Below are 26832 nucleotides of genomic sequence, written 5' to 3' on the forward strand. Positions count from 1 at the left end.
TGTTAGTGGCCAGGCTGGAAACCTGTGCTCTCCTGACTTATTACTCTCCCATCCCATCCCATTCCATCCCATCCCACCCCACCCCACCCCACCCCATCCCACAGGTGACTGGTCCACCCAGGACCAGAATATTTCAGCCTAACAATGTTGGTTTCACTTTCAAGCAAACTACCAGGAAGGCCACCAGATCCAAAAGCAGTCATGTCACCTGGTTACCAATTACAAACTCTTGATGGTACACAAGTCAACTGTTACCCTTTGACCCTGTCATTGTCCAGGCAAAAAATTATCCTGAATATTAAAAAAAAAAAAAAAAATTTATGCATTATTTCTAGAAAAATAAAGAGCACCAAAAGAAATGATTAAATAAGAAATAGGATATTCACTATTATGAATGCAATATTATGCACCAATAAAAAGCATGTTCAATAAAATCTAATAAAATGAAAAATATTTATGATAAATGAAAATAAAGATACAGAATTTTTATCTATGTAATAAAGATGGTATGGGCTTCCATGGGGTCACAATAGAGTCAGACATGACTGAGCGACTAAAACAACAGAAATGGTACAGTTACAATCGTAAAAAAAAAAAAAATTTATAAAGGAAAAAATAGAAAAAATAAACCAAAATCCTAATAGTGATTGCTTTTGAGAATTAGAACATTGCATGATTGTTTTCTCTTTCTATGTTTCCATAAATCCCATAAGCACAGGTCAATTTTATAATGGAGAAGAAAAAAACAACTTTTATTTAAAAAGTCAAGAGCTAAGTAATTTGGTTTCTTTTTCCTTCCCCCACGAGAGTGTGCGGTAGTTAAGAGTACTTCTGTTTAAACTGATTAAGCTCACTGCTGCTTCTATCCGTGGCCTAGCATTTCCCTAAGGCTGCTTTGAAGGAAAGCCAATGACGCTAGTTACAAGCGGGTTTCTCTAAGGCTGCGGCAGGCGAGTATGTTCAGGGAAAACAGAATTATCACTTAGAAATGCTAATAGAGCCAGATTTCAGTGAGTGCGAGAGTGACCGCACACCACGCAGACAGCCGTCCCGGGCCCTAACGAGGTGGCAGTGACCGTGATGGGGGGCGAGGCCGGGCTCAGGGACGTTCCTTCTCCTGGTGGGCTGGAGTGGGGGGAGTTGTCGTGCTGGAGCTCCCTTGCTGAGAAGCAGTGATCGAGGCAGGGCCCTGGCTGATTTTCAGATTGCCTGAGTTCTGCACTTAGTGAGTAAATGAAGCTAAAAGGGTAGGGGGACGGGGCTGACTCGGCAGAATGAAAGGGATTCTGAATCTCTTCTTGCAAGAGCTTCTGTCCGAACATTTCTCTCATCTTCCCCAAACTTTGCAAATAGGCTATTTCTCCTCGTCTTTCTTCATTTAAGCGCTTTAACATGAACATGTGAAATGTCATTTCCACAAAGCAAGCTTTTCTGTTTGAAAACAAAGAACACTGGCCTCGTCACCACCCTTGACCAGTGGGCCTCCTCCCAGGCTCCCTGCTGCCACTGACCAATCCATGCCCACGGGTTCTAGGACCCACTCCTCCAATCTCAGGGGCCTTTGTGTGTTTGTGAAATAACAGAGCTAAGTGACGTCTTCCCACAAAAGGGTAAAGAGATTCCTGAGGGGAGGGAGAAGGCTGTTTTCTAAGCTCCCTCCCCCTGCCCCCCACATCCCCCACACACAGGGCAAGAAGTAAAGGCCTGGGTGGAATCAGCACCAGAAGAGTCATCAAAGTTTAGAGCAGAGTTCAAAGTAACCCGGGCATCTTATTCCCACTGACAGTTCAGGTAGTTAAGTACTGATTTACAGAGCACCTGTTAAGTGCCAATGCTGTGCCAGGCACAAGGGGTACAATGTGAGCAGAACAAACAACGCCTGCCCTCTGGAGTCTACAGAGAAGACGGAAAAGAAAGAATGAGGCCACCTTGTTCTGGGGGCCCTGGTCCTCAGGGAAAGGCCTCATCTGGGCTTCTCACTGACTGCAAAGCTATGGAACATATTGAACATGTAACAGAATGTTTACATTTTTAAAGGATTTTACTTTTATTTTGTAAAGTATTTTTGAAGTCTTTTATTATTAAAATTGTCGTAACTCTTTCCCCAACTGTGTTCTTTTTTCCATGACAGTGAGTGGAGATTTTAGACACTTAACAAATGTTTACAGGATTTCATCTCTCCTCCTGTACTAATGGCTAAAACATAATTATGAACTGCGCTTGTTAACCAAATGGAGATATTCCCTGAGACAAGGAGACAGATTCCTAATATGGAGGTGTCCTTGGTCTGCGGCCCACTTATCCTGGTTTCCATCTCCTCCTCCCGACACAGAGGTGCCTTCATTAGTGGAGGAAAGAAAGAGGTCTTTGTGATGATGTCACTCCCAGACCACCCTACATAGACAATAAAACTGAATTTGAGAGAAGTCTGGTGAAATGAGAGCTCAGAAGTCATAGAATACCAGACCTGCAAGGGCCCCAAAAGGTTACTTAGCCTAATCACGTACGTTAGAAATGAGCAAGCAAAGGGGAAGAGACTTGTCTAAAATTACACAGCCAGTTAGTGGTGGGCTGTTTTCACCAATAGGGGGAAATTCATCCCACAGAGATTACAATATCATTATGTGTTAAATGCTATAGCAGGCAGGACGGGCACAGGAGAACTCTCATCATACCGTGACACGCACAGCCACAAAGGTGGTAATGCAGCATGGCCACCATACACAGACAAGGTAGTATGGAATCACAGAGAAAGAAGTATCTCACTCTTCCTAGCGGATCTATAGTGGGCCTCAAGCAGGACAGGATATCTGAATTGGGTCTCAATGATTGAATAGGAGTTTGTTGCATAGAGAAGGGAAGAAGGTCATTCCAGAAACATGGAACAGCATGTGTAAAGGTGCAAACATGTGGAAGAACATGACGTATTTGGGGGATAAAGAGCAGTTTCATATGGCTAAAATGGAGACTTCTTGAAAAGGAAATAAAGAAGACTAAGACAAAGAGGGTAGACTACAGAGCAACTGTGAAGGACTTAATGCCATGCTAAGGACTTTGTTGGGGAGATTTTATCTTTGTGCTTAAAAATAAAACAACATATCGGCAAAAGGATGATGGGTGGATTGAACAAAAAAGGATCAGAGACAGGGAGACTAGGGGAGTGGATACGGCAATACTTTAGGTGGAAAATAAAGATGCTCAAGTTTAACAAAATATGCAATCCCAAAGAAGACAATGAGGTCTGAATTAAAACAGAAATATTTAGCTGGCAGAATCAGCAGGATTTCATGAGAGACGATTGGATGTGGGGATGAAACAGAACAGAGGGAGGTGAACTACTGCCCACGGCCATATCCAGTCTCCATCTAATTTTGCACAGCCCCAGTACTATGAATGGTTCTCACATTTTACAAGTGACTGAAAAAGGACAAAAGAACATTTTGTGACACAAGAAAATTATGTAAAATTCATAATTTATGAAATTATGAATTAATTATGAAAAATATGAATATTATGAAATTATGTGAAACTTCAACGTCCATAACTACATTTTTATTGAAACACACCACACTTGTTCATTTATCTATCATCTGTGGCCTCACAGGCAGAGCTGCATAGAGGCCAGAGGGCCAGCAACGTCTGAAATATTTACTATCTGCCTCTTAAAAAGAAAGATGCTGACCTCTAAAACAGAGGATGACTGCAACATTTCCACCTGAGCTGGAGGAATGATGAAAGAGAAGAAGCAGATCTGGGCAAGTGGGACACATAATAATTCCATCATGGGCATGCCGAGTCTGAGGATCCCTGACACACCCAGGAGACAGGGGAAAGATGAATCTGGATACGGGTGAAAGACCTGGATTTGAGATGTGGATTGGGGAACCACCAATTGGCAGATGGTTGCCAAAACCATGGGATTAGGTAAGAGAATCCATGGAGGGGAAGGCAGAAAGAGAGAGCAAAGCAGGTCCCCTGGGAAATGCTACTGAGAGGTAAACAAATACTAAAAGCCTGAAAAGGAGTCCAAAAAACAAAACAAAATAAAGGCACAGGGAACAATTCATTGTGGATAAGATCAAGGGAGAAGAGAATTTTAAGGGAAAGAAAAAGTTGAATAATACGAACGCCACCAAGAGCCCAAGTAGAATGAGGATTGACAAGGAGGCAGTGGATTCTGGAGACATTAGTCAGTGAAGTGTTCAATTCAGTCACTCAGTCATGTCCGACTATTTGCAACCCCATGGACTGCAGCACACCAGGCTTCCCTGTCCATTACCAACTCCTGGAGCTTGCTCAAACTCATGTCCATCAAGTTGGTGATGCCGTCCAACCACCTCATCCTCTGTCGTCCCCTTCTCCTCCGGCCTTCAATCTTTCCCAGCATCAGGGTCTTTTCCAATGAGTCAGTTCTTTGCATCAGGCGGCCAAAGTATTAGAGTTTCAGTTTCAGCATCAGTCCTTCCAATGAATATTCAGGACTGGTTTCCTTTAGGATTGACTGGTTGGATCTCCTTGAGGTCCAAGGGACCCTCAAGAGTCTTCTCCAACACCACAGTTCAAAAGCATTAATTCAGTGAAGTGTAAATCATGGAAATAAATTCTCCAATCGACTTCTAGGAGTCCACACCTTCCCATTTTCCCTCCTATCACGCTAGCCACGCCTTTCCAGCCTCTCTCGCTGGTTCCTCTGCATTTCTCACCTTCTACATGTTAGAGAGTCCTTAGACCTCTTGTATATCCCATGCTCCTTCCTTGATGATCCCATTCAGTCTCCTGGCTTTAAATACACCTACACAGAGTGTCTCCAGCCCAGATCCCTTTCCTGACTAGACTCCTAAAACCAGTTGTGAACTCAATATGGGCTCTGGGAAGTCCAAGAGGCACCTTGAATTAAATGGATCCAAAACAGAGTCCTGCTCTTTCTTTCCAAACCAGCTCTTCCTGTAGAATTCTCCAACTCAGCTAAGTCAGTTCCATCTTTCCAGTTGTTCAAACCCAAACCCTGGAGTCATCTTGATTGTACTCTCTCATCTTCCTTCCAGTGTTTCAATAAATCCTATCCACTATATTTTCAAACTATATCCAGAACTGAATGCTCACCCCTCTACGGCTACCACTCAGCACCAAACCATGTCTTAACTGGATCATTACAGTGGCTTCTTAGATCATCTCCCTGCTGCCACCATGCCCCCTTAGCCACTTATCACCATCAGAGCCATCTTGTTAAAACAGAAGCATGATCATGCTATTCCTCAGGACAAAAATCTCTAAGACCTTCCCATGTCACTCTGAGTAAAGGCCTCCAGGACCCTACACAGCCTGTCCCCACCCTCACTGTAAGTACCCCTGAGACCTCACCACTTTCCACAGTTGTCCTCAACACACCAGGCCCACTGCCATCTCAGGGTCTTAGAATCGGCCATTCCCTCACCTGCAGTGCTCTTCTCCAAGATACACATACAGCTCTCCCTCACTTCCTCAGGACTTTACCCAAGTAAACCCTTCTCAGTGAGGCCTTCTCCAGCCACCCTACTTAAAACTGCCAACCATCCCTCCCCCTTCACCCCATAACACTCCATCTCCCCTTTCCCTGCTTTATTTTGCTTTACAGCACTAATCACCATTATAATATAACACACAAATTTTATCCACTCACTGTCTTGTTTGTGATCTGTCTTCCCTACTAGAAAGCAAGCTTGTGAGGGCAGGGAATTTTGTGTGTTCTTTCCCTGCCATACCCCAGTACCTAGCGCAATGCCTGGCACATGGTAGGCAGCTCAATAAATAATTGTTGAAAGAATGGGTAGAGGGCATCAGGAAGTGACCAGGAGCTAAGAAAGGGGAAGCCAGTACAGATGGCTCTTCCAAGGCCTCTGGTGAACAGCTTGAGAGGAAACCAGCATCGGGAGAATGTCTACAAATGGCAAAGACTCAAGCACACTTGCAGGTGTTAGGGGGATTAAGCAGCATGAAAAAGACTGGGGGTATGAGAAAAAGGGTATGGCTACACTGAGTCTGGGAAGAATGGAAATGAAGGGCCTCCTGAGCAAGGGAAGAAGGGATCTCCTTGGAAGGGACTAAGACAGAAGGGAACAGGAAAGGACAGATTTAGATATAGATGGGACTGGGGGGTAGGGAGTGTGAAGAAAATTGAAAAAGTTCTGGCACTTAATTTTTTTTCTCAAAGGGCATTAGCTATTATTTATTATTATTTTCATAAGAGTGGTGTCAGAGGAGAAATTTGCAAGCACAGTGCCTGTTTGTCCTACCAGAAAGGTGCAAGTTACATGGGAGCATGCGATGCAGAGAGCTTTTTGTAATACTCTGGGAAAATGGCAAAGCAATGCTAACATATCTCCTTAACAAAAATTGTGGATGAAGGGTGCGTGTCTAGATCTGGCACTGAGTTTTCTATCTCAAAGTCTGGGGAAGAGCCCGAGTGACAAAGGTTTAAACAGGTCTGTTGGAAAATGAGGATGCAAGCTGATTAGGAGAGAAGGGTTGCTCAGCAATACTGAGACTTCCTCTCATGCTAGAAACCAAACATCTACTTCCCCAGTTATCCTGGACAGCTTAGGGGAGCCAAAATGGTACAGTTTGGGCATCAGACAAAATATAAAAACTCTAAGGATAATAAATAAGTGGATAAAATAAAGGACTAACCATTGCTGCAGGACTAATTTAGGGCACCTTCAGCTGGCAGATATCATTCAAGATGGTGTTCTTGGAAAGAGCAAGTCTTGAAGACAGATCTGGAGGAAGGAAGGTGAAAAGTAGCCCTTTGGCAAGTAGACTGAAAGGCGAACCTAAGAACCTACACAGAAGGTTCTTTACCACATTAGTTTTAAAATCGCAACTAATTTGTTCCTGTGTTTCCTGTAGGGACTCTGACTGAAAATGAAAAGACAGGAAACCAGAGGGCCATGAAGTTCATCTGCAAGAACCAGCTACAGGAAAAGAGGATGTTTGGACGGGTCAAGGGACTCCACAAAGCAGGTCCACTTGGAGAAAGTGAAGAGCCACCATCCTACTCCTCCTGGCTGCATGAACAGAACAGTAGCAGATACAGAGAAACCTACTTTGGGCTCAATACAAACTTTTCTAAAGAGTTGGCAAAGTGGGGTGAGCACTTCTGATAGGTCGTGAGCTTCAGTAACTCTGAGTTGCCCAGTCTCAAGCTGGAGAGCCCATATTGAGAACACCATAGGAAAAAGTTACAGGGATAGCCTAGAAAAACACTCCCGAAGCCACGGTTTCACAGTTTGCTACCAACTGCACAATACATGTGGCTCACCGGTAAAGAATCAGCCTGCCAAGGCAGAAGACATAGGTTCGATCCCTGGGTCAGGAAGATCCCCTGGAGAAGGAAATGGCAACCCACTCCAGTATTCCTGCTTGGGAAATCCCATGGACAGAGGAGCCTGGCAGGCTATAGTTCATGGGGTCACGAAGTCAGACACAACTTAGTGACTATACAACAACAAAAGCACACTATTCACACAATGGTTTACCAAAGTAACCACACTTCAGGGAAATATTTTTGAGGATGTGTTTTGCTGCTTCTCAATTCAATATGGAGGATGAGAAGTCTAGTTCTCTGTGTCATGTTTGATAATTCTCAACACTGAGTTTTCATGATTTAAGACAGGAACATGAAACTTATTTTACATATCACCATCACTAACTTAAAAAGGTTTATTCCCAAACCACTGAGGAGTCTGAAAAAAAATTTTTTTTAACTAAGCAACTTCTACACACCAATCACTAGGCCTTTTCCCAAACTGTCACTTCATTGCTCAAAACAACAATCAGAGTGCTACATATAACAAATGTTGGAGAGGATGTGAAGAAAAGGGAACCCTTGTACACTGCTGGTGGCAATGTAAATTGGTGCAGCGGCTTTAGAAAACAGTATGGCGGTGGTTAAGATGCTAAGTCAGGACTGACTCTTTCGACACTATGGACTGTAGCCCAGCAGGCTTCTTTGTCCATGGGATTTCCCAGGCAAGAATAATGGAGTGGGTTGCCATTTCCTCTTTCAGGGGATCTTCCCTACACCGCATCTCCGGCATTGGAAGGTGGATTCTTTACCACTGAACCACCTGGGAAGCCCCAGAGAGGGAAGGAGGAAGGACAAATAAGAGGTATGGGATTAACAGATACAATTACATATAGACAAGCAACAAAGTTCTATTGTATAGCACAGGGAAATATACCTACTATCTTGAAGTAACCTATAATGGAATATAATCCGCAGAAATACTTAATCACTATCCTGTACACCTGAAACTAACACAGTATTGTAAATCAACTATACTTCAATTAAGAAAAAAAAAACACAGGATGCAAAATCTGCCCACGGGACAAAATATTTTACATGTAAACTGTCCTGGAAAAATGTAAGTTCTCCTCAATTCACCCTGATGGGAAAAAGGAAATGGTTTTTGCAAGAGGCCTTAACTCTTGAGTTCACAGAAGGGTCAGAGCCCAGGATGCTACAGTATGTGTGTGTCTAATCGAGGTTTTCTCCTAGGGTGCGAGTTTATCATTTTTCACAAGGTGGGACCACTAAAGACTGCCACCGCTCCACTCATTCATTCAACAAATATTTGGTGTTGATCTACACATTTACAAAGCCCGGCTTGGCCCTGGGAACGGATGAGAGCTCCAGGAGGCCAAGGCTGCAACCGCATACTAGGAAACGATCTGATTTCAAAGACCAATGAAGGCAAAAAGTGAGAGTAACGGCGCCCAGAAAAGTTTCAGCAGAAACTGGGGAACTGCCAGCTTTCGGCGCGGAGAAGGCGGGGACTTCGGGCCTAGGGGAGGCCGCCGCCACCGGGCTGGAGGGCCCGGCCGCCTCCTCGGCCCCTGGCCCAGCGCGGGCGCCTCCTGATCCCAGGCCCGGGCCGCCCCACCCGACCGCCGCGGGGCCCGGGAGCGCAAGCGCCCCGGCGACAGCGAGCCTGGCGGCGGCGAGGACTGGCCCAGCGAGACGTTCCCGGGCAGCGCGCGCCCGCGCCACCGCGCGCCCCCCTCCCCGGCGCCGGGCACCCGCGGCGCGCTCCCGCCCAACCCCCAGAGCTCCGGCCCCTAGCTTCCCGGCCCTTCCCGGGCCGTACTCACCCTCCTTGGCTTTCTTCCTCCGGGCCAGAGTCCCTCCGAGTTTCCCCAAGAAGGAGTCATCTTTCTTCCGGGACGGGGGCGACTTGGGAGTGGGGGACTTGGGGACAGACGGCGACTTCTGCGGGGAGCTGGCCATGGCGGCAGAGCGGGCAGCCGCGGGCCGGTCGGGACGCGGAGCTGGCGCTGGGCGGACGCGGCGGGACTGAGGCTGCGGCTTTCCAAACGGAAGCGGAATTATTCCAAGCATTCGAGGCAGCTCACGCTCGCCTTTCCCTTCCCTCTCTCCCTCCCTCGCGCCGCCCTCCGCCCTGCAAGGAGCTGAGCGCTAGGGGCCCGCGCCCGCCGCTGCTGGGAGCAGAGACGATGCCCCAAACCTGCCCCTGGCAGGACGTGGGGTCTCATCTGTTTCGCTGTGTGTGACCCCCCGGCCTGGGAGCCCTGGAGCCTGGAGGCCGCTCTTCCCCGGCTCTGCACTCGGCACACGTCCTCGCTCCAACCCCGGGTTCAGTGATTGCTGAACCGACCGCACCTGATACTCTGTCTCCCGCTGATTTGGCCCGGCTGCTTGGTGAGGAGCTCGCTTTTCACCTGCTGCATTTCTAAGTGTAGTTATTAGGCCCATCTCTTGTGCCCACGAAAGAGAATGAGCTTGCTCCGGAAAGAAATCGAGTGAACCGAAATGTATTCGGGCCCTACCCGAACAGCACATCCAGCTGTTCTGCTCTTATCATGGCTATCAACCTCCTCTTCAACCCCATCCTAGAGTGAAAAGTTTGAAATTCATGAGCACTCGTCAACACCTAGAGGCATCCGTGTTTCTAGCAGTTCAATGGCTTGTACAAAGGAGGATTCCAAATGTAGGTGGAAACATGATTTGGAAGATGCGGTCGTCGGCTCCTGTGGGGGCTCCAACCCCCCCCCCAACTTCTGTTCCTTAATTAAAAGCAACAGAGTGACAACCACACTTATTTGGGCTAACGGGGGTGGCACAAATGTCTGCATTTCAAGGGCTCTTGCTGGAAATGATTAAAGGCACGTTTTATAGTGCTTGGCCAAGTTGAGGTTCTCACTTGGACTCCCCTGCCTGAATCTTACACACACACACACTCTCTCCCCCCCAAACTGTTTCCTCCAAGTAGCCACAGCTGATTGATGCTGAGTGATCACATGATTCAAAGGCCCTAATGCTTGACTGGAGAACAGCCAATCAGATAGTCTCCAACAAGAACCTGATCTAAGCTAGACACTGTTGTCAGAATTCCAGCACTTAGTGATGATCATGCAGACTCCAGATTGGGGGCGTCCATTTTTAGCCACAGAGGCTGATGCCTGGACTTCCCATGTGGCACTAGTGGTAAAGAACCCGCTTGCCAATGCTGGAGACATAAGAGAGACAGGTTCAATCTCTGGGTTGGGAAGATCCTCTGGAGGAGGACATGGCAACCCACTCCAGTATTCTTGCCTGGAAAATCCCAGGGACAAAGGAGCCTGGCAGGCCACAGTCCATGGGATCATAATCAGTCGGACATGACTGAAGTGACTTAGCGCTCACTCATATGAAGAATAGAGAAACAAAACAATGGAACAAATAAGTGTGTTGGAGAAACCCTGTGGTCCAAATAATGAAGAACCTTGAGAGTAGCTGCCTAGACTTAGAACCTCTTTCGAGGGCCCACCTGTAGTTCTCAGGAGGAACACTTCTGCTTCCTTCCTAGGACATGCTCCTAAAGCCTTATAATAACCCATCTGTCTGTGCTTGAGCCGATTAACGAACAATTCCTGAGAACATAAATTTAACAAGGTGGTCAACAGATTCTCAGGGTTCTTCTTGTCTTTGCTTAAGAGTCATAATTTTACCTATTTTGAAAATTATACTTTATCTGTCTCCTCTTATCTAGTAGATACTGCTAGATGACTGAGCTTCTTCAGAGCCCACCATAGGAAGTGACTGCAGTCTGATGGCTGCTAGAAGGCAGGTATTCTTTCCTTCCTGAGTTCCCTCAGGGCTCACCCTCTCACCATCAGTGTGGCTGCAATTGCTGGTGACTGTGACATCCTTGTTTAATGATATGGCAGGAAATATTCCATTTATCAACATCTCCAAATGCTCCCTGGTGGTCTAGTGGTTAGGATTTGGCAATCTCAACATCTCCAAAGTCTGATTTCCATCCTCGAAACTCTTATCAAGGAATCATGAGACACACAACAACTGTGTGATCTTGGACAAGTTTACATCCATTTCCGAGTCTCTTTCTTCATCTACAGAATGATGTGGTAGGAGAGCATAATGATTCCCAAACCTGATTGTGCTCTAGAAATTCTGATTTGATACATCTGAAGTGAAACCAGGGATAGGGTTGTTTTTTTTTTTTAAATAGGGATTAATTACATCAGGTGGAGTTGATTCAGGTACTGATATTCAGGCATCTAGAATCACTTCTAGCTCAAAAGTTCTGTGGTTCTCTATTCTTTACCAACTGCTAATCTCTGCATGCAGGGCTTAAGTTCTAAATACAACGTGCTCAGATTTGTACATGGAGATCTCTTAACTGCTCATGCATGCTTTTGTATATGCAATCCTCTTTGGTAATTTTTATACATACTGAGGTTTTGAAATGACTGAGCAAGACTAAATGCAGAAACAAAGGAAAGTTTTTATTATTGGATGCTTGCTCCCAGGAAATACCAGCAAAATAAGCTATAAGGCAAAGCTGAGTTCACTGTATGTGATAATAAGGAGAGTCCCACCTTGGTAGAGTCTTAGCAGCATCTTGGACCGAGGAAGAGCAGAGTAGGGATATTTATAAGTTTTGAGATCTGGTTTAGGTCAGGTCTTTCAATGAGGGAAGTGTTTGATTAATTTTGACTAAGGATTGTGATAAACTAGTTTAGGATTGGTGGACACAAGGTAAGACTTTCAAAGTGTCTTGGAGAGTAAATAGTCTTTAATGCTATCTATTGAAAAGTTTAAGAGTTTTATGTTCATTTCAATGAGATTGTGGAGGAAGTCCTTAAACAATGAAGTTATTTGTACCTTTTATCTTTCTGTGCAAGAATTTTTTGGAATAGTTTATGTTGATAAAGGCAAGGACTAATAAAGTCCTGTTAATGTGACAGTAACCTATACGGGTATGAATGGCCTCCAAGTTCTCAAAATCGCGCAGCTGTTTTTTTATTCAAACTTTTTACCTCTTAAATAATTCTCAATCTCTCTTGAAAGCCCAAGTGGAGTGGATGGTAAATTATATATAAATCAGTGTTATTCAAATTGTAGTCTAAAGACCAGTATTGTCTGCAAACTGCTATTAGTCCTTGATCTAAAGATAGAAACTGAGAGTGTTCAGAAACTTCTATACAATTTAACAGTGCAGTTTTACATTTATTCCTTTTTATTGTATTTTACAAAAATATTGATCTGCAATGGATTGAACCTTCACTGTGGATTGTTTGAAAAACACTATTCTAAATTACTGTGGTTTGCTTATAGATTTCATATACTCTCTTTTGATATTATTCTTTTATAGTCCTTATGGATATGAATTGTTCTGGCAATTCATATGCCAGAATTTGATATCATATCCTTATGATATGAAGTTGTTCAAAATTAAATCGGGTAATGTATTGGAAGGCAGTTTGCATGGTGCCTGGCATTGAAGTAGACTGAATTTAAATCTAGCTTAATCAGGGACATACACCACAGGCTGTTGTTTGATTAATAAGATGCAAAGAAGGACCTGCACCAGCTCACTCCAGTCTCACTTGGCTTTTACAACCATGGCTGCACTGACCAGCTAGCTGCCCCTCTCATGCTTGGTCATTGGTTTCATCTTATCCAGTGGTTAGATGATGAGGACGGCTCATAAGTTACATGTGTGTTTCTGTGAGACTACTAACTCTCTAGTCAGTCTCTCTTCAAAATCTGACCTAAGCCAACTGCCCTGGGAAAAAAGAACCCACATTTGAGTCCTGGCTCAGTGGCTAGATGACCTTGGACAAATATCTGCCCTTTCTGTACGTTCATTTCCATAATCAATAAAGTAAAGACAAGGTAGTTCCTACTAACTGGACATCCCACTTTCCTTATCATCAATAATTTCAACCTGGATTATGCCCAACAAAATGAGCACATTTGTTTACCTGGATACATGTTCTTGAAAATTTATAGCAGCACCATTCAAACACCTATTAACAGATGAATTGATAAATTGAAATAGTCAGAAAATGGAATGTTATACAGCAATGAGAATGAACAGTTTGCAACTATAAGCAGCAATAGAAATGTCCTTCATAACATAATGTTGAGTGAAAAAATTCAGACATAAAGGAACATATGCTGTATCGTTCTATTCATATGAAGTTCGAAAATATCAAAACTAGTTTCTGGTGTTAGAGTCAGGTTAATGATTAGGCTTGGGATAGTGTCTATAACAGGGCAGGGGGGAAGATATTAATATGAGAGAGGCTACTGGAACTGGTGATGCTCTGTTTCTTGATCTGGATACTGGTTACATGGGTGTATTTACTCTGAAAATTCGTAGAGCATTTACTTAATAATTTGAGCAATTTTCCTTATGTACATTTTACTTCAATAACAATTTACACACATCATAAAAATGGGTGATTTTTAAAAATGAAGCCATGGGATTGCATGCTCTGGAAGCTCCCCTTTATCTCTATCGTCTCCTTCTCCAACTCCCACATTTGATTTAGCTGTTAGTTGAGTTGTTCTGATCATCTAACCCTTGGGAAAGATGAAACTGATGACTAATGGCCCGTGTTACTCAAAAATCCATTCCAAGTAGGCCAGTTTTGCCTCCAAACCTTCCTACAGAGGACCATTTTTCTAGCTAAGCATGTGCAGCTCTCAGCCACCCAGCATTGTTCCTATCCTAGTCCCCTCATCTTTCCTCAACAGTTCCAACAGGTAGGGCTTTGTGATTTACAAGGCAAGACCATGTCATGGTGAAGATCTGGGGTTCAAACCACCATTCATCAGCCAAATATCTTTATAATTTAATCATTCTGTGCCTATTTTCTCATCAAAATGAGTACTTTCCTCAAGAGGTTGCTGGGATAACCAACAGAGTTAGTATAAATAAATTACTCAGCTCAGTGCCTAGCAGATAACAAACCTTAGTTCAATAACTATTCATTGTTAGTATCTCATTTGAGACTCATAAGTGATATTATTATTACCTCCATTATACAGATGAATAACTTGAAATTTGGAGTTTGAACAACTTGCTTCAGATCACATAGCAAATAACCAAGAGAATGATAGCCCTTATCTGTTCTGTCGAAGAGATTTAGAATCTAGTTTTCAGCTAGGATTATAGTCCTTCAGAATAAAGACTACATTCCCCAACAAGGTGCAGTCAGATGACTAAATGTTCATCAATGAGATGTGAGCAAAATTGTTATGTGACAGCTTCTAAGAATCTTCGCAACAAATATGTGGGAGTTGGATGTTCAGCTTCTCAGACAACCAGACAACTATGTGATACAGGACAAACCTCCAACTGAGAACAGCTGGAAAAGCTGGACAAAATGTAAAATAAGTCTACTTGAGAGCACTGGAAAGCTACCAGAATTTACAAGGCTGAGATCTAGGAGAAGGACGAACCCCAGAGAGGTGAGCCTGTCACCTGGGACTACTTTCCCCTGATAGACACCTGCCAATTTCAGAGGTAGCAGCTGAGAAGCCCAGAGAAGGCAATGGCACCCCACTCCAGTACTCTTGCCTGGAAAATCCCATGGATGGAGGAGCCTGGTGGGCTGCAGTCCATGGGGTCATGAAGAGTCAGACACGACTGAGAGACTTCACTTTCACTTTTCACTTTCACGCATTGGAGAAGGAAATGGCAACCCACTCCAGTGTTCTTGCCTGGAGAATCCCAGGGACGGCGGAGCCTGGTGGGCTGCCGTCTATGGGGTCGCACAGAGTCGGACACGACTGAAGCGACTTAGCAGCAGCAGCAGCAGCAGCAGAGAAGCCAAGAGGTTGAGCGGGGCAGTTACCAACCTAACCTACCTACCAACCTTACAAGGATAGGTAGACAATGGCTCAGACAGTAAAGAATCCACCTGCAATGCAGGAAACCTCGGTTCAGTCCCTGGGTCAGGAAGATCCCCTGGAGAAGGGAATAGCTACCCACTCCAGTATTCTTGCCTGGAGAATCCCAGGGACAGAGGAGCCTGACAAGTGACAGTCCATGGGGTTGCAAAGAGTCAGACACCACTGAGTAACTAATACTTTCACTTTTTTTTCAGACAAAAGTTCAGGCAGCACCTGGGACTTCCCTGATTGTCCAGTGGTTAAGAATCTGCCTGCCAATACAGGGGACATGGGTTCGATCCCTGGTCCTGAAAGACCCCACATGCCACAGGGCAACTAAGCCTGAGAGCCACAACTGCAGAAGCCCGAGTGCCCTAGAGCCTGTGCTCCACAGCAAGATAAGCCACCACAATAAGTCCATGCACCCCAACTAGAGAGTAGGCCCTGCTCACCATAAGTAGGAAGAAAGTCCACTCACAGCAAAAAGGATCCAGCACAGCCAAAAAAAAAAAGTTCAGGCAGCACCAAACTGGGGCCCCCAGTAAGCCCCCCTTGCTTGATTTGGGACTCCAAAATACTCCACTCTAGTAGACAAATTGAAAATAAAGAAACTTTCAGTAAAAAAACACAACTGAGAAAAATTAATAAATAGCAGATACAAACAGAAGGAAATACTAAAGTGTATGGTAGGAAGAAAGTGTTTCCAGATGGAAGAAGAACAAATCAAAGGGTAAATATATGGGTGTATCTAAAAGAATACTGACTACATAAAATGACAATAATAATGTCTTACAGAGTTTACAAATATATAAATCAAATTAAAATGCACAAAAGCAAAAGCATTTAAATTGGAAAGTGAGTAAATGAAATTAAGTTCTAAGATCCAGGCATTGTCTGGGAAGAAGTAAAAGTAACGCTTTATCCTGGACTTTGATAAATCAAGGAATCATGTAGTAACCTCTAGGGTAACCATTAAAGGAATAGTGAAAGAGTAACTACTAAGATAATGGAGAGAAAATTGGAGTCTGTGTGTTCCATTCAGACAGATTTCATAAATTGTGTTTGTATCTGTCATCAGTCTTTTGCATTCTGTTTTATTTTGCTACTTTCCTTTTTTTGTTGTTGTTGTATAGGTTTAAAACCCAGGATAGAGGTAAACTAAGCATTTCAAATCAAATTAAGGTAAAATTCAAACTGGAGGAGGCTTTCACTGGGGAAATCTTCATATTCCCCAACTGTGAATACTATCTGTTATAGGTTGAATTGTATCCCCTAAAAAAAAAAATATTGAAGACCTAACCCCTAGAACCTTAAAATGTGATGTTATTTGGAAATGAAGTCATTGCAGATGTAATTAGCAATGTTAAAATAGCACGTTGGGTCATACTGGATGGGCATCTAATCCAGTAAGACCAGTGTTGTTAAGAGATGGATGAGGACTTCCTTGGTGGTACAGTGAATAAGAATCTGCCTGGCCAATGCAGAGGACATAGGTTTGATCCCTGGTCCAGGAAGATTCCACATGCCACAGAGCAACTAAAGCCCATGTACCACAACTACTGAGGCCGTGCTCTAGAGCCCACACACTGCAGCTACTGAAGCCTGTGCACCTACAGCCTGTGCTCTGCAACGAGAAGTCACCACAGTGAGACGCCCAAGCACTGCAATGAAGAGCAGCCTCCACTCACTACAATTAGAGAAAGCCCATGCGCAGCAATGAAGATCCAGCCAACCAAAAATAAATAAATTAGTAAAAAAGAGAGAAAGAAGGATGAAATCTAGACCCAGACAAGCACAGAGGAAAGACGTCGTGAAGACAGCTGGGAGAAAGAAGTTCACTGGAGTGTCATCACAGCCAAGGAACGCCTGGGGCTACCAGAAACTGAAAGAGGCCCACACAACACCCTCCTCTAGGGGCTTGAGAGGAAGCATTGCCTGGAAGACACCTTCATTTTGGACTTCTGGCCTCCAGAACAGTAAGAGAATAAGTTTCTCTTGTTTTAAGTCACCCAGGTGTACTGATACACTATCTAAAGGACAAAATGGGAGGCCCCAGGAGGTCATGAAGAGGGTTTTACAAAGAATCTGGCTCCCAATCAGTCACTGGAGATTTGACCACATCAAAGCAGCAGGATCAGGGGATGTGGAGAAAAGCTAGATACAGCCTCTTGAGACTTCTTTAACTACTGAAAGCAGAGCGAGCTCTCAGGATGAAAAGAACATGAGAGATAAAATGGCATGGCATCTGGGCTCAGAGTCTTAAGTGAGAATTCTCATTGCATGTCCCCCTCAGGAACTCCAGGGTATTAGCAGTGGCCTTTGAAGACCAGGCTGCCAGTGGCCATGTCCTTCAGGGTCCCTACTTGCTGAGAGCAGGGGTGAACGAGTGCTTCTCTAGGTGAGCTAGGAAGGTATGGGGCTGGGGGAGGTTGGCAGACCTCAGTGTTGGTTTGTGACATCGTGGACTGAGAGTGGGGATGTTTTTGAGCATCCCATGGATGATTCTATTCAAATGGTCTCTGATCCAGCCATGGGGGAATGTGTCCCAAGTTCTTGAAGACAGGTGACTTGCTTACCTATCCTTCAGATGCCTAGGAATGAACTGTAAACATTAGCAGAGGGATTTCCTCGCCTGAGCAAGGTAGCTGAGTGTCAACTGCATATAGAAGTGAAGCTTTAAAATCAGTGGCTCTTACTGGAGTCATCTGGCAGAGGAATAGAGAACCCTCCAGAGAATCAGCAGCAGGGGTAACGTTTTAAGGATAGAAAGACACAGTTGTCAGCCGCTTTAGACTCAACCAGGCAAGAATGCCTGGGGTTCTGGTGCTTCTGTTGGTGTGATCTTTGTCACAGGCCACTGAGATTATCCCCAGGGTCTCCCCTACCCCCTCCCAGGGCAGATGATCAGGGGAACAAGATCTTCTCTATCGCAGTTGTAATCCATTGTAATCCAGTTTCCTCCCACACCCACTTCCAGATTTGTGTGGCCAAGAGGAGCAAGAGTCTCTGCCTCCTCTTTGCTGGGGAAGATGTTACAGCTGTTCATACTTAAATGTTTGCTTTTAGGGAGGAGGGTTAGAAGTAATTCATCTAAGAGAGAGATGCAATCAAATCACCAGAGCCAGACAGTGTCTTAAGAGTGGACTTAAAGAATCAGCCAAAAAAATCTGCAAGAGGCTGGGCATTCAGTCAGCAGAGACCAGTTCAGAGAGAGAGGGAGTCCCAAAAGGGAGGTGACAGCACTCTGAGAAGTGCATTTCTTGGACTTGTTTGCTGCTTACGTCTCCTCTTGTGGGAACTGCCCATTCTTACCCGTTCTGCCGAGATCTGAGGGGTCGTTTTCTGTTTCCACTGTTGGGATTGGAACAGTTTGAGATTCACCACAGTCATTCCAGTTACAAAGTTATATGTTAGCCATTTCCATTTTAAAACTGGAGGCTATACAGGGCAGACTCACTCTTGTAAGGAAGCTGCAAGGCAGAGAGGAGGAGAGAGGATTAGCCCCACTTCACAGATGAAGACGCTGAGGCACAACTGAGTACTCCAGGATCATCCAGTGAGCAGTAGAAGAGCTGGGATTTGAGCCCTAATTAGGGATTCATGCTCAGGTTACTATGTTTAGAATGATTATACCTGTTGGGGTTTTTTTGGGTTTTTTTTGAGCTATTGATTTGTTTTCAAATCACGCACTTACGGTTTGGGGACTATCCCACACACATGCATATATTATTTCCTCCAAATTCTTAAGGATCCAGTTTCTGTTATTCTGGGGATGGGCAGGGAACTGAATTCTTGTGCCACAAGTGTCCTGTGGGCAGCTGTGCCAGTATCAGGTGATTTGTTTCAGGGTCACATAGACCCTCGAGAACCGTTTCCCAGTGACCCCATCTTGCTCCCCACCATCCCTGCTCCTCCTCTCACCTCTGCACACTCTTCCTAAGGACCTAAGAAGGACCTCTTCCTAAGAAGCCACACTAGTCCCCAGCACGCTCCATGACCTTCCACTCCCATCCCCTTGGCCTGTGCTCTTGGCTCCCTACCCCTGGGACTAGAGTTTTACAGTGCCCTGCTTCTTAATTTAGTGCAAAAAGTCCCCTGGGGGTGGGTCCATGGCAGTGCGTCTGCAGTACTTGATTCCCCAGGATAAGTAAGATGCCTGTTCCTAGAGAATCATGGTTATTGTAAGATTGTTGTGAGGGGTGATGGAGTTTAGGTAATTTAACCATTTAAACAATTGTTTTTGTGTTTGAGTATATGTAGATGTAGTATAGAAAGAAATGAAACACTTCAAAGGGGCAGCTTGGTCTTCTAGTGCCAGATTTCCCCTGAACAGGGGTGGGCACTTCTGTGTTGGGAGAGCGTGGCAATGAGAACCGATCAAGGAAAGAAACAGGCAAGCACAAGGCACAAGTCTGGGTGGGGACCCAAGCGAGGTCACACAGCCAGGCAGTGAAGGGCTAGGCTCTAGAGGCCGACGGCTGGGTTCACCCTAGTTTCCCTACTTTGTACCTGGACTACCAGGTAAGCTCCTGACTTCTGTGTCTCCATCTTATCATCTCAGAATAGAGCAATGTTTATCTTAAGGAGTTTGCTTTCAGGATTAAAGGGAATAATGCCCCTAGAGAGCTTATTGCAGCACCTGGCAGGTGATGGGAGCTGAATACGCAGGGTCCATTACCATTGTCAGGGTCAGAGGGCTCCTGAGAGGAGCTGGGACAGCATAGGTCCTGCTCCTTTCGTCTCTAGAAATGAGCTGGGAGAGGGAGTGAGCATGAAATTACCAAGTGTGCCCAGAAGGTCGAGGGGTGGTGAGCTGCAGCGATGGGGTCAGTTCCAGGCTGAGAGTCTGTGGCTCTATGGGCCTGGATGAGCCCCTGCACGGGTGAAGGAAAACTTGCAGATGCCCTGGAAGGTGGCTAGCCTTACCCTTGGCAAGTTAGCACTTGCGGAGCAGGAGCTCTAATGTGCAGTTACAATTCCTTTCTGTTGACAGTCAAAAGAAAAAAATGAATCTTTTCAAGTGGTCCACCTGCAGACAAAAGCTTTCAAGCAATGGGGCAACTTAGTGTGAAATGATGGGACCAGCACTTGATTCACCTGATGTGGCTCTTCTGATGAATCGTGTTCACATTTCATGAATTTGCATGTGCTGGGATTAAGAGCAGAAATAAATAAACCAAAACCTCAGTCCTGAAAGAGTGTGAGTTGAAGGGAGGGGCCAGCCCTGTGCAGAAGGGAGTATTCCTGTTGCTTGAATGAAATACAAAACCAGGTTGTACTGGGTAAGAGAAATAGGAGTCGGGACTAGGAGGGTTCCTCTCTATCCTCCACCCCATCTCTGAGAACAGCTTTCTTTGTTGAGTGAATACACCTGAGGCCAGCCTTATTCACTCCTCCTCCCACTCACATTCAGGTAAGTCCTGCCAGGTGCCCCAGAGGGCATAAAGCGTCCAATGATAACTCACAGACTCCTACATGAAATCAAAGCTTTGCTCACGTCCTTTCACTGGAATAAAGAAATGAAATGGGCGCTGCCCTCAGAGATGCCAGACCAAGCACACATGTTTGGATTTTCTAGACAGAAAATCATTTATTTTTGGTCCATTTCAGTATTTATAGCAGTGCACATGTAAATCATTTCAGTCCATGTGAATAGTTCCCAATTGTTGGAGCAAATTACTCTTTCACAAGCCACTCAGCAGTGAGGTTAGAAGGTAAACAGTAGGTGAAACAGTACACGCTCCCCTGTATGTGAACCTTCTTGTTATAATACAATAAACGCCTACATTTGAGCTCACTGCATCCAATGAGTGCCGCTCTCTCCATTCACGTGGCAGCCCCAGCTGCCCCCTGCCACCTCTGCCCTGCTGAGGGAGTTCTCTGATCAACCACCTGGGTGGGATATGCTGCCATTTTCAGTTTGGAAGGAGAAGCCTGTAAATCTGCTTCCTGGGAAGACAGACATTGCTGAATTGTCACCTGCCTCCAGAACGCAGAAAACATCAATTTCATTGCAGCTCATCAGAGTTGGAAACACCTGCCACTTCCTTTCTCAGTTGCAATTAACATGCTACATCTCAACATTGATTGATTCCAAGCAGCCTAACACTGCCAAAGTCAAGGTTTAAATGAAACAGTATAACCTGATATTATTTTTCATGGTTTTAGGAACATGAACACACTTGTGTTTTTATTGCCAAAGAAGCACTACAAATAGTTGGGGGGTTAAGTCTTTGTACTTGAGATAAACGTGAGTAGAATAGGTTGATGCTTCTAATAAAAATCATTCTTTATTCTTGCATTTATTTGGAGTTGTACTTGTTTATCTTTGTGTTTACTTGTGGGTAGAGGAATAATGTTATTTCTGTATTTTTCACCTAGCACAGGGCTGCTGAATCCCATGGGTATTTGGAAGATGTTTATTAAACAAATAAGTAGATGAATGGTTTGGGAGAGCAAGCTTAATTTAAGAACTTTCCTCTTGGTCTAACTTACATAAAATTCTTAAGTTTTAATCATGAGCCTTTCATTCAACTTAAAAGCTGCGTGAGACTATGAAATATGACCTGAGGCTGGGGCTTTCTGTTTTATCCTAAATGGTTCAGCCTTGATCACAAGTGTTATTTTATGGAAAAGGGAAGGCTCCGTCTGTTTTCAACATAATTCTACTCATATTGCCTACACAGAAACTTTTCAAATGGTACAACATTTTGCTTTTTGAGAGTCTCAGAACATTCTCTGTAGTAATCATTTAACATAGTTCAACAGCCACGATATTTGTGTCCTTTTGGAAAGGATCATTAAAATGGTTTTTAAGTACTGGGAAAACTGAAAGCTAGTGTAAGGAGAAGGCTGTTAAATATAGGTTTATGTTTTAACTTGGCCAGATAAGACTCAGCCTTAAACCACAGAATATAATCTTTGGAAGGGAAAATGAACAAATTTCTTCTCTCATCTATTAACAGAATACTGGGGCCAAGAACCACCTTCTTTTTTGGCTCTCTTGGGAGAATCTTCTTTTAAGACTGAAATAGAACAAGTTAAAATAAGTGGCACTTAATTCTTTCACACAAAACCAACCCAGACACGACACATCTGAGCATCATCTGTTAAATATATGCAAGCATCAAATGGTGACTAAGCTTGAATATTTCTACCCATTCTAGAAGGAAAACTGTTATGTGTCTTTCTTAAAATGAATTAACATTCCAGTACATCTGTAGTCTTACCTCTAAATGTCTGATGGCAGAAAGTATTATTTTTACTGTCTCCATAAATCTTTAATACTATATAACTTAATGCCCCAAACCTCTGGGTTATTTGTATATTAAATAGCTTATATACTAATAGCTTAGTGCTAATAGGTCTTCTCCAAATATAACACAGGAAAACCAGAATTACGAGGAAATCACCTTAACCATTTCCACCAAATATATAAATAAATAAAATAGATAAATAGCCCTAAGTGGCACAGTTTTCAGAGAGACAGAGAAATAGATGCTTGAATATATTTCCCAATAATGGAATTCAGGCACTAGAAGACCTGATCATGTTAAAAAAGAAAAAGGAAGGAGAGAAGAAAGAAAAAGAACCACAACCTTTAGAACTTGGTATACCATGGAAAGTTTGCATCTTAATACTGCCCAGAATGTTGGCTGACTCAGGAAACGCAGGCATACTTCTAAGTTCCAGCCTGATCAGCTGACCAGATTGTCGTATATGGACAGCATCTCAGACAAAAGTGGCTTATGGGTCAACTTCTATTGAGGAAAGTTAGCTCTCCAGATGCAAAGCACCATTTGTCCAACAATACATACATTTAAACACTTGCAGACATGAGGGAGGCCAAACATACAACAATGACTTCTTCAGTCTCCCTCTTGTCAATGATGGACTGACTCTTCAAAGAATCCCATTGAGGGAAAATAATCAAATACTTTAGAACAACAAATCACCATTTAAAATCTTTTCTTTGGTTTCCATATGAACCATCAAAATGTCCCAGGAATCCCATGTCAGTGCACAAACTCCATCTCCCAGCTTTTTTTTTTCCCATGGAAAACGCTACACACAAAAAATCCTTTATCCAATTTGGGATTTGATGAATGGGGCCACTGCACCTCACTCCACTTTGAAGGCAGAAGTGGCCTTGTCTTGTCCTGTGGAGTTCCTGGAAGCCCCTGTAGACAGTGTCAGAGACACTTCTCTGTTTGGACCTAAGGACACCACCGCTGAAAAGCATCCTTCACCCTTGATCACTAGAATGTTCTCTTTCAGTTGCAGCATCAACCTCACTAATATTTTATCAACAAATGAGTTTTCCTTTTTGCCATTACCAGCAGATATAAAAAAGCACTTCAAAATTCTTCTTTTTTAAAAATTCGTTCTGTCTTTAAAAATTATTCATCTTCTAAAAATGTTTTTCACTATATTCCATGGAAATAAAGAGAGTGCTCTGAAAAAAAATAAAAAGCTTTTCTAAGCCAACGGCATTTGGTGAAAACTAACAATCCTGCTAGTATGAAGTTGAAGTTTTATTTCCTTTTTCCTTTCTTTCTTTTTTTTAAATTAAATTAAGGCTCAAATGTTCTATTAAATGCTCATTGCTTATGTATATTATATTAAGGCTTATAAATACACCTGGTGAATTAAATTCACCCTGGATTGAATTAACACCTGCTTTATGAGTTATTTGCTTTATGTAATCAGTAATCTCAAGGTTTCTTCCCTTTCTCTGGAAGCACAATTTAAATATTAACCTAATCTTTAAACGGCGGCTGCTTCTTTCTGACATTTGGAAATCAGTCACCCGTGCAAAAAAAGGCAAATATGGATATAGTAATGAAAAGTCAGCTTCTTAAAAATCTTAAGATGTGTAACTCAATGAATTGGGAAGAGAAATGATGAAAACAGCAGGAAAACTGATCTCTGTGTCACTCTTTACAGAAAACAATGCTGATTATCTGCCAAAGTCATCTCCAATCTGAGAGACCAGCTGAAGTTGAATGCCAATTTCAAGAGTCTCTGTATTTTCTTCATTATAATCTCTGGAACTATCTTAGGCAGCTGGAGTACATATGAGAGAATCATAATTAAAAAAAAAAATACTGCAGCATGGTATAAGTTATGTTTCAGGTCTAACATCCTATGAAAGGAGGAACGAGTGAGTGTGGGGTGCTTGGCCTGATCTGGCCATCAGCTTGCTCCCTGTGGGGCCTGCTCACGTCCTGCTCAGCTGACAGCCCCTAGAGAATATGAAGCTTTCAAAGTGCTGGTCTTCAGCCTTCTCTCTGATGCGTTGTTCCTCTAAGGAATCCACCAGTTTGTCCCTTTGCTCAATCACTTGCATCATCTCAGTGAATATTTCTTGCTCCTCATTCAGATCATTCTCATCTTTCTGGCTCTCTACAGAAAAAAACAAAACAGAAAAACCAATAACAAACTAAAAAGACACATTGGACTTCAGGTAACATTTGACCTCAGAGGAGCTTTTGGCAGGGGTGTTTTTGATTGTTCTGGACTTGTTCTGCTCTTTAATTTCTAAGGAGAAAACAAGGAAATGAATTTAACACCGGGGACATGCCCTGCAAGCCACAGATTAGAAAGGTGGGTGCTTTGTGCTGCTTTCAGCTCAGTTTTCATCTCGAGACTCTATATAAAGCAACAGGGAAAACCCCTTTGTGAGAAAAAGAAGTTCATACCAGCCAAGCCCTGACGAGCCCTCCCACCTGTGCTCCCCTCCCCAAAAAGAAGCCAGCAAAACAACACAAAGGCGGTTTTCCCTAAACACATCTGAGCTACAGCAGAGCAATCTGTGAGAGAAGTTTCTAAGTAAACCACCTGCATCAGTGGATGTTATTTCAATGACAAGAATCCTGTTTTCATTTGCAGTTAATAGCACATTGCAGCCCTCTGAATAGAGACCAGGCGGCAGCCAAGTGAGGCTGTGGCTAGCTGCTGGGAGGACATTTCCAGACTGTGACTAGGCTTCCCCCTTTTGCCTTCTGAGTACATGACCTTCTTCCTAATTGGCCCAAGATGTTCAGTTGCCTGGGGAAGAAACGATCGTTATAAAAGGAAGGAAAAGAGTAAGAAACTGGTAGTAATGACTTTCTGACGCTCAAAATAGGATTCTCAAGGCCGATCTTAAGTTTTGTCAGATTATTGCCTTAGGAGAAGACTTTATGTATTATTCCATTAACCCCTCTTGTTTAATGCATGGGGATTAGGCAGCGAGCTGGATCCCACAGTAGAGATGGTACCACTGTCTCTTGCCTCAGGCTGAGTTGTGAGACCGGCATCAGGAATAAGGGACACATGACAAAAGGGACATAAAGAGGCCACATTCCCTTTGCAGCTTAAGTGTTATGGGAGGGAGGAGCGAGAGGCAGGAGAAACTGAAGGTGAGAGCCCTGGGCTCCAGTCTCTCCATTCTGGTCCTTAGAAGCCCCCAAGGGGGCTTCTATCATATCATTTTATGGGAACACTGGGGGCCAAGGGACCCTTGCCCTGACCCTTGCTCGGAACTCCAGAAAGATATCAGTTGGAAAGGCACCCTAGGTAAAAACATGGGACAGGCAGAACTTCATGGTTTGGCAGAGAAGAGGGGTCTGGGTGTGGCTCCCCAGACCCTGATTTGCTGTGTGTGGCACACATAGGCAGTGGCCAGAAGTGTCCACTTGGCCCAGAGGTGCAAAGGTCGCTGGCCACTGGGCCTGCCACGGGGCTCCTTATGGTGAAGGATGAGGTGGCCCCACAGTGCAGACTGTCCGGTAGACCGTCTGGCCAGGCCAAGTGGAGGATGCACTGAGGCAAGGCTGAGTAATGCTAGGAGTGAGGCTCCAGGCACACTGAGAGGATGGACAGGCTATGGTCCTGCCAGCCACACACCTGGTCTGCAAATGGCAGCAGAGAGCAGCCTAATGATGGGAGACAGCTACATGGGGGTCAGTGGATCAGAGACACCCACACCAACTTCCAGTGCTGCAAAGTCACACAGACCTGCCTCTCGCTAACACCTGGTGGTCACCTTTAAGGATCAAGCAGATGGAAGGGGCAGCAATCTGCAAGACTGAACATTTTCATCCCAAAGAGACTGAGCATTTCCTGGAGGGACTTTTAAAATTATTGCATCAGACTAAGTTTACCAGAAAAACATCTACTTCGGCTTTATTGACTATGCCAAAGCCTTTGACTATGTGCATCACAACAAACTGTGGAAAATTCTTAAAGGGATGGGAATACCAGACCATCTGACCTCAGTTCAGTTCAGTCGCTCAGTCATGTCCGATTCTTTGGGACCCCATGAATCACAGCACGCCAGGCCTCCCTGTCCATCACCAACTCCTGGAGTCTACCCAAACTCATGTCCATCGAGTCAGTGATGCCATCCAACCATCTCAGCCTCTGTCGTCCCCTTCTCCTCCTGCCCCCAATCCTTCCCAGCATCAGGGTCTTTTCCAATGAGTCAACTCTTCGCATGAGGTGGCCAAAGTATTGGAGTTTCAGCTTCAACATCAGTCCTTCCAACGAACACCCAGGACAGATTTCCTCCAGGATGGACTGGAGGATCTCCTTGCAGTCCAAGGGACTCTCAAGAGTCTTCTCCAACACCACAGTTCAAAAGCATCAATTCTTCAGCGCTCAGC

The 26832-nt window shown here is 44.2% G+C and overlaps 2 protein-coding genes across 33 annotated transcripts in view; both read right to left on the minus strand.

Annotated features, from left to right (window-relative positions):
• PARVA (parvin alpha) overlaps positions 1-9683 on the minus strand; it is a 166358-nt gene extending 156675 nt beyond the window's left edge. Inside the window, exon 1 of the mRNA XM_081543111.1 lies at positions 9130-9683. Coding sequence (XP_081399237.1) covers positions 9130-9376 — 247 coding nt within the window. The 5' untranslated portion in view covers positions 9377-9683. The remainder of the gene's footprint in view (positions 1-9129) is intronic.
• A 14337-nt stretch (positions 9684-24020) lies between these two features.
• The window catches only part of MICAL2 (microtubule associated monooxygenase, calponin and LIM domain containing 2), a 237285-nt gene continuing 234473 nt past the window's right edge, over positions 24021-26832 (minus strand). For all 32 annotated transcript variants that reach the window (XM_081543143.1, XM_081543130.1, XM_081543115.1 and 29 more), the window contains one exon: positions 24021-24589. In XM_081543143.1, the coding sequence (XP_081399269.1) occupies positions 24405-24589 (185 nt within the window). In that variant the 3' untranslated portion in view covers positions 24021-24404. The remainder of the gene's footprint in view (positions 24590-26832) is intronic.

This window comes from Giraffa tippelskirchi, chromosome 11 (genome assembly GCF_054371585.1).
Source record: "Giraffa tippelskirchi isolate mGirTip1 chromosome 11, T2T-mGirTip1v1.2.pri, whole genome shotgun sequence".
Classification (NCBI taxonomy): Eukaryota; Metazoa; Chordata; class Mammalia; order Artiodactyla; family Giraffidae; genus Giraffa; species Giraffa tippelskirchi.